This window comes from Camellia sinensis, chromosome 8 (assembly GCF_055761805.1).
Source record: "Camellia sinensis isolate YWXY chromosome 8, ASM5576180v1, whole genome shotgun sequence".
Classification (NCBI taxonomy): domain Eukaryota; kingdom Viridiplantae; phylum Streptophyta; class Magnoliopsida; order Ericales; family Theaceae; genus Camellia; species Camellia sinensis.
Window position 1 is genome coordinate 137,625,470 of NC_138968.1, and position 9,460 is coordinate 137,634,929.

Below are 9,460 nucleotides of genomic sequence, written 5' to 3' on the forward strand. Positions count from 1 at the left end.
TGGCTTTCAGCCCTTAACAGAATGGCATGAAATCCTTAACAAAATGGCATAAAGCCCTTATCAGAATGGCATAAGCCCTTATAATGGCATAAAGCCCTTGTAATGGCATAAAGCCCTTGTATTGGCATAAGGCCCTTGTAATGGCATAAAGCCCTTGTATTGCATGTATGAACTCAAGAGATGGCTCGTACGAATTCTAGAGGTGACTCGCATTGCAGCACTTAGTTCCGTACAGCACTTTGTTTCATACTAACAGATCATGCAAAATGGCCATAGGCCTCATAACTTTCACATTGGCTTTACGCCCAGTTCACATATGTATGGACTCAAGAGGTGGCTCGTACGGATTCTAGAGGTAACTCGCATCGTAGTACTTAGTTTTGTACAGCACTTTGCTCCATACCAGAATTTCATAGGTCTTATAGACCGAATCATCATATCATGTCATAGCATAGCATAACCGAAACAGTAATAGAAGTAATTTCAGTTTTCTTAGAATTCCATTATGTAATAATGCACATAAGTTTCCCATGGCTTGGTTACAAATTAATACAGGTGTCTCACGTACAACTGAATAATAATAACAATAACAATTATTAACTGAGCCCACATATATCACTACCATATGCTTAATAAGGACAGAATAACCCACATTCTAGCATGAGTCACATAATAATGTTAACATTTGCATGCATGTCATAGGTTCTTAACGACCTCGGGTCCACATGTAACATAATGGAATAATCTCCGTTTTATACAGATACTTGGTTTAAAGATAGCCATAATTCCATTTATTCATTAAGAAACGACGTCGTTTGCTTATAGATCATAGATAATTATTACTCGTTATTGATAGAATAGAGTCATTTCAAAGTCATACCGATGTACGCCAATCTTTCAACGTTCACCTTGACTTTCAATCATAATAAATGTTCGTGTAACATTTACAAGAAATAGAGCGTTAGTGATAATAATTATCAATAGTAAATAAAATGTACATCTTCGTACTATTACTCACAGTGTGTTGGTGGAACATTTATTCCTCCCGAAGCGTGTCCTACACACATATGAAGTCACACATTAATTCTCTAAATCATTTCCCCTAATTTCCTTTCTCATTTTAACATGATTCACAATGCTCATAATAAAGTTCATTCGCAAATTTTTAACATTATTTCAAAACATCTCAAAAATCCAATTAAACTTGTACACGTATAATTCAACCGACCAATTCCATGATTCTATTTTCAATTTGGGCAACATCATTATTTGTCATCACAAATTAACCTAGGGTTTCAAGGAAAATAAAGTTTTCCATAAAAATTCAAACTTCTCATACCATTACCTTACATCCCGATTTTCTCCTTGATCATACATCTAAGGGTCATACTCCATCACCTTAACCCATCAATTGAACCCTTAATGCTTCAAACCCGAAATTCCCAAATCTCATAATTACTCTATACGCTCAAAATGAAAATTCGTATATTTATACAATGAAAATACCACAAATCTATCTCTTGATGTAAGTATTGAAGAAAACTAGAACCCCTACCTCAAAGATCAAGCAAATGAGTGAGCTTGAGAAGAAGCCTTCGCAAATCCGAGTTCCAATCGGGTAAAAACATTGATCTTCTCTTATTCTCCATTCTTGATGCAAAAACCATGGTGGGTTGTTGATCAAAGTAGAGGAAATCAAGGTTTTGGGGCTAGGGTTTCGGACTAAGAATGAGAGGAAAGAAGAGGGAAAAAGAAAAATGTGAGAAAATATCTAAAAATCCTGTTTTTAAGTTGCTGTACTCGCAAAACCCGCTCGAGCGTCCCTCTTCCCGCTCGAGCGTACCTGCTCCCAACACAGATTCCGAAACTTCAAACATGCATAACTCTCCCATCCGGACTCCGTTTTAGGTCGTTCTTGTGTCTAAATTTAAGCCCTGGAAATAAGATTTCCAATGGTTCTAACCTCACATCCAAATTCGAAGTGTGGAAAAAGAAAAAGGCAAAAGAGTGACTGTTGAACGTAGACGAATTGTTCGAATTAAAGTTTTTGGTCCAATCTTACTTTGCCATCATATTACCATCTCAATCAATACTCCAAAATAAAATAGGAAGGTTCCAAATACACTACTACAATGTCAAGGGTAATCTTACTTTTCACGCTTGAGCTCCTCTTTCCCCTCTTGAGCGCACACAGACCAATAAAGCAGTCCGCTCGAGCGTCAACTCCTCCGCTCGAGCGGAGATTCACAACTCCCAGAATCTCAGGCCGTCTGCAAAATTGCTGGGAACCCCAAAAGTCCGCTCGAGCGTCAACTCCTCTGCTCGAGCAGAGGGAAAAATTCTGGGTTGTCACAAAAAATCTATTGATGAAATCTGTTGCTGTTAAGGAACATTGCTATTGATGAAAAATATGTTCTGTTGATGAAAAAAAAATTTGTGAAAAATTAATCCATGAAAAATGTTCTGTGAAAAATTCAGACATTGTTGTTTTGTGAAAAATCCATGATTAATCCATGAACATTGCTGTTTTGTGAAAATTCCATGATTAATTTCGATCCTATGTTTTTAAAATCTCATAACTCATTGATTAATCCATGACAATTATGTAAAAAATTATGTAGTGAACTTCATGATTAAACAATTTGCACTGAGAAATGTTCCTTAATTCAATGTTCTGTGAAAATTTGATGAAATGTTCCTGAACTTCATGAAATGTTCCTATGTTAAATAATTTCAAAATTAATTCATTGAATAATTCAATGTTCTGTGTGTGAAAAATTATGTAGTGAACTTCATGATTAAATAATTTGCACTGAAAAATGTTCCTTAATTCAATGTTCTGTGAAAAATTGATGAAATGCTCCTGAACTTCATGAAATGTTCCTATGTTAAATAATTTCAAAATTGATTTCATGAATAATTCAATGTTCTATGAAAAATTATGTAGTGAACCTGCCAATGTTTTTTTTATTTGCTCTGTTAGACCTCATTGAATTTTTTTTTTCAAGCTGCCTATGATAATTTGTGCTCTGTTAATGTCTATTCTATTCTATTTCACTTTGAGGCTACAATGGATATTGATTCAATGAATAATTCATTCAATGTGAGTGAGGAAGTTGAAGAACAAGATAACAATGTTGAATTTAATGAGAGTGGTGAAGTTGAAGAACCGAAGAAGGGGATGTATTTTATCTCAAAGCAAGAAGTATACACATTTTACACAAAATAAGCGAAACAACTTGGATTTGCCATAGCTTATAGAACACAAAATGTAACAAGGGATGGGGAAGTAAAGTACTTTGGAATTGAATGTACTTGGGCGCGGAATAGAATAAAAAGATCATAAGTAAATCCCCTCGAACCATCTTTGCCGTCAAAAATAGATTGTAAAGCAAGGGTTAGAGCCACTCTACAAAAAGATGGAAAATATAAGTTAACCACAGTTGTGCTTGAGCACACTCATGATTTGATTCCGACTGACTCACGGCATTTTCCAATGAATAAGAGGATTCTTAATCTGGTAAAGAAGAGACTAGAAGTTAACGATGCAGCAGGGATTGGGGTGGCTAGGAATTTTCATTCCATAGTTGTTGAAGCGAGGGCATATGAGGCATTAACGTTTGATGAACAAGATGCAAGGAAGTATATTCAGAACGCTAGAAGATTGAGACTTGAGGTAGGAGATGCCGAATCAGTTACATTTTATTTTCATAAAAGCCAACAACAAAATTTGAACTTATATTCGGCAATTGACCTTGATGAAGATGGTTACATGCGAAACTTGTTTTGGGCAGATGCAAGGAGTAGGACGGCTTATAAACCATTTGGGGATGTTGTCTCTTTTGACACAACCTATTTGACAAACAAATATGATATGCTGTTTGCTCCGTTTGTAGGAGTTAATCACCATGGACAGTCAATTTTGTTTAGTTGTGGGTTGTTAAGTAATGAGAACACAGAGACATTTTGTGATGACTGGGAATAAATTATTCGCTCCGTTCTCTTTTGTTTTCCCATTGGGTTGTAGTGTCCAGAAGTTTAGTTCTCAATCAAAAACCTTGTCCTCGTTTTTCGGTGATTAACTTTCACTTGTTCCAGAGAGGGCGGGGTCAGGTCCGAAGTGCCAAGGATCGAACCGAAAAATTCTGGGCTGCTGGGCCAAGGCCACACGTGCGGGGCTCCAGGCCACACATGCGGAGAGGGATGAGCTTCAGGGGGGTTGCACACTGCCTAAAAGGCAAGTGTGGGCTGAGGTGCGGTAGGACCACCGTACATGCCGGAAAAGGCGCTCCGCACGTGCGGGGATGGGCGCCGCATGTGCGGTCAACTGGGCAGTCCGAAACTCTATTTTTCTTCCTCTTTTTGGCCAAATTTGTATCACATTTGGGGCTTTTCTATCTCACTCTAAACACTATTTTTCTCCTCATTCTCTCTAGAAAACCTCATCAAAACACAAAAAAAAAAACCTTTAATCCTTGCAATTCCTTGGGTTTAGATTCCTCCTCTCTCTAATCTTGAAGATCTAAGCTAGGGCTCCTATTGGTGTTGTGGAAAAATTGAAGAATCTTCCATTAAAGCTAGGGTTTCATCTCCATTTCTTTATCAAACATTGAAGTAGGGATTTCTTGAGTCATATATACATGTTTTGCTATATTAATGTTGATTTAAAAGTTTTCTTGAAATATTGTGTTGATTTTGATTTTGTTCCAAATGTAGAGAGGGTTTTAAAAAATGGGTTTAGATCCCAATTTTTTTTTAATCCATGAGGATGTTCTTTTTATAAAACTCAAGAAAGATGATTTTGGTAGGATTTCACCAAGGAAATGGGGAAAGGTTTTGTCTTTGATGAAAAACCCTAGAATTTGGGAATTTTGGAAAAATGTGAAAAGGCCTATGGATTTCTTTCTTTTCTTGTGTCAAGGGAGTGAATGAGAGTAAAATTTCATCATATGTTAAGCAAAATAGCAATCTACTTGATATATGAGAAATGAGATGTTATTTTAGCATTATTGCTAAACACTTGAACATGTATTGTTGTGATGTGACAAATCGTTGTACACCATGGATTGTGGGAATTGTAAAAAAATTGGACATTTGTGTTTGAAAACATCACATGTAGTCTTGAAGAGACTAAATTGCTAAGCCTTGTGAAATGAGAAATTGTAGCTATGTATTGATGGCATATGGTTATCTTGTGAACGAACATAGAAGAGAGGAAATGAGAAATGTGATTGTTGACATTATTGTAGAGATATTGGAAAATAGAGAAATGCTATGAGGTATGGAAAATCATTGCATGGCATACTTATTCAATTTATTATTATGCATTGTGAATTTGGATTGGAGATGTTTATTTCATGAAAGAAAAAAGTATTGTGATAAGAACTATGGAAATGTGTTATGGGGTAAATACATTGATAAGTCCGGATAGCGGGTGTAGATGAGTTTGATAAGTTGGCCTGAGTGTTAGGGGTGAAAGACCGAAAACACACGCGGAGGAGGTACCACTTCCCTTCCGGTTAGCAACCGATAAAGTGGGGTTATTGGTAGTGCTTGTTGAACCTACTTGCATACACCAACCTAGGGATTACCAGTGTCATATTTACCGTCCCTATTGATTAAAATTGGAAGTTTCAGAAATTGTTGAGATTGCAAACTTTTATTGAAACATGATGATCACCAAGACAAATATGAAATGAAGTTTTCTTTAAAAAGGCATTGCATGGCATTGGCATTTGCATTTTACATTGAGAGTTGCATAACTATATATACTTTGTAAGAATTCTCTACTGAGCTTTATGCTCATCCCTATGGGACTTTGGTGCAGGTAAAGATGTGGTGATCCAGCCGAGTTGAGGGTGTGAATTTATTTTGTGAAGAATAGATTGCTCTCTTATTTTTGTTGCAAATTTTTGTAAGCCAAGGGCTAAACGCGTATGGGTCCGAGAGACCATTTTGTGTAACCGAGCTATTGCCTTGGAAGATGTAAGCCCTTAAGGGCATTTTTATTATTTTAGACTAGATGTTTCACATGCTATAGATTCATGTGTTCTTCTTATCATTGAATGTATATCCGCATGTGGAACTTTTTCTAAAACCTTGGAGATTTATGATGTAAAGGTTGGGGAAGGGTTATATTTAATTAATGAATTTGGCTTGATGTATTATACATGTTGGGTTTATTTCGGGGCGTTACAACTTGGTATCAGAGTGACCGGGTTTGAAAACTTGGGGCTCGCGGGAAGTGATTGTTTTACCACAATGGGTTCATTTCGCATGATTAGGAAACGTTTTGCTTTTTGTGATTATGTGATAGCATGCTTATGTGACTATATGTGTCACGACCCGAACCCGCCCCCGTGGGTTAAGGACGTAACCGGCCAGTAATCATGAGATTACTTACGGCCTCAAACTGTTCTAAACGTATTCTAACAGAGTTAATGGGGGCCAAACGGAAGCAAAATTAAAAACTTTGTCCATAGAGCCGTGCTTATATGCACATCAAACAAACCATACTCAGATACGTTAATAACTCACATCAAAAGTACAGTTTCACAAAATTCATTACAGACAGGATCGTCCAAAACGAGTCAACCTATAACAGACTATGTACAGACATGCACTAGGTCCTTGCCAACAAGACAAAACATGGGTACATAGTAAAAGGGCAAGGATGGTCTCATGCGCGAGGCACAAGGCTGACTCTCCCAAAACTCCTGTTGTTCCTAGCAGACTTCACTGGGGCTGGGTTTGGACTTCCCTTGGCTCACCTACAAATACATGAATGAGCGTGAGCGATAGCCCAGTGAATAATATCAAATATAACAGTTACATAACAATATGTAGAACAACATGCTCCAAACGGCCTTGGGCCCAATTCATACTTCTGTTTAACAGCAAAATATATATAACTATACGAAATGCAAGTCAAGTAACTGTAGTTCCAAACATTCTGGCCTTTGGCCCATCCGGGTTTCCATTCATGGCAAAACGGCCTTCGGCCCATTCATTCATGTCAAACGGCCTTTGGCCCATTCATTCATGTCAAACGGCCTTTGGCCCATTCATTCATGTCAAACGGCCTTTGGCCCATTCATTCATGTCAAACGGCCTTTGGCCCGTTCATTCATGTCAAACGGCCTTTGGCCCATTCATTCATGTCAAACGGCCTTTGGCCCATTCATTCATGTCAAACGGCCTTTGGCCCATTCATTCATGTCAAACGGCCTTTGGCCCATTTATTCATGTCAAACGGCCTTTGGCCCATTCATTCATGTCAAACGGCCTTTGGCCCATTCATTCATGTCAAACTTTTGTCCACAATCCCAATTAACAACTCATAATATTTATAGGGGAATAACAATTGGACATTGACAAGTTTTCAAATATTGATATTACTCACAGTGATCGGCTTGTGGATGCGCCCTGGAGCTTGACCCTACACATTTCATGAATACAAAAGGGTCACTAACAGTTCAATTCGTTCTTTAATTCACATATTCCTCTTTAGGCTTTGCTCTTATCTCATTAACTCATTTACAATGCTTAACACATGCCTAAGAGTGCTTACAAGTGAAAGAGAACGGAAAACGAATCACAGAATGTATGAACAAAATTCCAGAAAACAGGGTCCCCGCTCGAGCGTAAGCTTCTCCGCTCGAGCGGACCCTTAAGGCCTGCAAGGTACTGGTTGCACAAAAGATGCGCTCGAGCTGAAGGTCCGTCTACAAAGATCCACGCTCGAGCGTGAAATGTCCCGCTCGAGCGGGCATCCAACTCTGCAAAAATGCTGGGAGCACGATTTTCCCGCTCGAGCGGCCATTACCCCGCTCGAGCGGACCTCAAAAATCTGGGTTTCCCAGATCGTGTTCTTGAGCTCCAAATCAGTTTTCCATCTACATTTCTTGCATGCAATGGTTCAAATTACACATTTACACATGCTAACATGCTACTAATGCAGATTACAACATTAGGAAGCTCAATTACATGAATTATCTACATGCATGTCCCAAATTGTCTCAAACCCATCATCAACATGCTCAAATTCAAACATTCAAGACTTATACTCCCATGATTTGTACATGCATGTGGGAGATGCTCATCATTCTCAACTTAGATGGTACAAATGGTGACTACAACATGAGCTTTACCCAAAACTCCACATGAATCATGTGTTTCAAGCTCAAACATGCAAATTCAAAGTAATTTCTTACATGCATGAGTTCTAAGACTTCAATCTCAACAAAATCGACTCATTACATGTTCTTGATCACAAACAACCCTTGAACTTACAAATTACAAGTAAGAGTTCAAGAAATCACTTACCTAAGAGCTTCAACACTCAAGCTCTAGCCAAATCTTGAGCTAGATCTTCAAATTCCCAAGTCTTGAGCCCAAATTACACAAATCTCTCCCTTTTTCTCTCCATGGCCGGCCTCTCTCTCCCTCTCAATTGTCTAACTCAGATTTTGAGTTTTAAGAGAGCTAAAGGGGAGTGCAATGCAAATATACAACAAGCCCCACTAACAAATATTTTAATATAAAATAATGGGGTGCTTAATTTATCAATTTAATCAGTTTAAATTGACCAGAATCAAATTTCAATTAAATTTCACCGTAGGCCCTAAAAATTATGCCAACCACAATGGCGTAGTCAATTTCGGGTTCCGTGGCCGATAAGGCCCTCAATTAAATTTCCAAAACAGACTACTCAAACAGATATTCCTACGATGAACAGATAAAATTTCAAACCACATATTTTCACATAGTGGAACACAAAATCATATCAAAATACATAATCACATCATGTTAAGGACCAATTAACATACTACGGAACAGGGGTGTCACAGTCTTCCCCCCTTTAGGAAGTTTGGTCCTCCAAACTTAACTTACCTTCGTCGGGAAACAAATGTGGATAGCGTAGACGCATTTCTTCCTCTTTTTCCCATGTAGCATATGTCCCATAGTGTTCCTTCCATTCCACTTTCACCATTGGAATGGATTTGTTTCTCAATTCTTTCACTTGTCGGTCAACAATTCTTTCCGGCCATTCAGCATATTCCATATTTTCATCAACAGCAATCCGGTGATAATCAATCACATGCAACGGGTCTCGGAGGTAACCCCTCAACATTGACACATGAAACACATTGTGGATTTGCTCAAATCCCGGTGGCAAAGCAACTCTATAAGCAACTGGACCAAGTTTCTCCAAAATTTGAAACGGCCCAATATAACGGGGCGTCAACTTGCCCTTTTTCCCAAACCTGACTTGGCCTTTCATTGGAGAAACACGGATGAACACATGGTTGCCGACCTCATACTCAAGAGGTCTTCTCCGGACATTTGCATAACTCTTCTGTCGGTCTTGAGCTGTTTTGAGCCTTTGCCGAATAGTTTTGATCTTTTCAGAGGTGTCTTGTACAATTTCAGGCCCGAGCAAAGCTCTGTCCCCGACCTC

At 38.4% G+C, this 9,460-nt stretch overlaps 1 protein-coding gene across 1 annotated transcript; it reads left to right on the forward strand.

The window, feature by feature from the left end:
• The first annotated feature begins 3,070 nt into the window (after positions 1 to 3,070).
• Positions 3,071 to 3,985, forward strand: LOC114276198 (protein FAR1-RELATED SEQUENCE 5-like). The gene is made up of 2 exons (XM_082885571.1): positions 3,071 to 3,205; positions 3,506 to 3,985. Exons 1-2 carry the CDS (start codon positions 3,071 to 3,073, stop codon positions 3,983 to 3,985), a joined length of 615 nt encoding a protein of 204 aa, XP_082741697.1.
• Positions 3,986 to 9,460: the final 5,475 nt, after the last annotated feature.

What these genes read in the sequence shown, in the direction of transcription:
- LOC114276198 (XM_082885571.1), top strand. Translation starts at nt 3,071, where the DNA reads ATGGATATTGATTCAATGAATAATTCATTCAATGTGAGTGAGGAAGTT. An exon ending in ATTTTATCTCAAAGCAAGAA is followed by an intron (nt 3,206 to 3,505) that starts GTATACACATTT and finishes CCAATGAATAAG; the next exon opens with AGGATTCTTAATCTGGTAAA.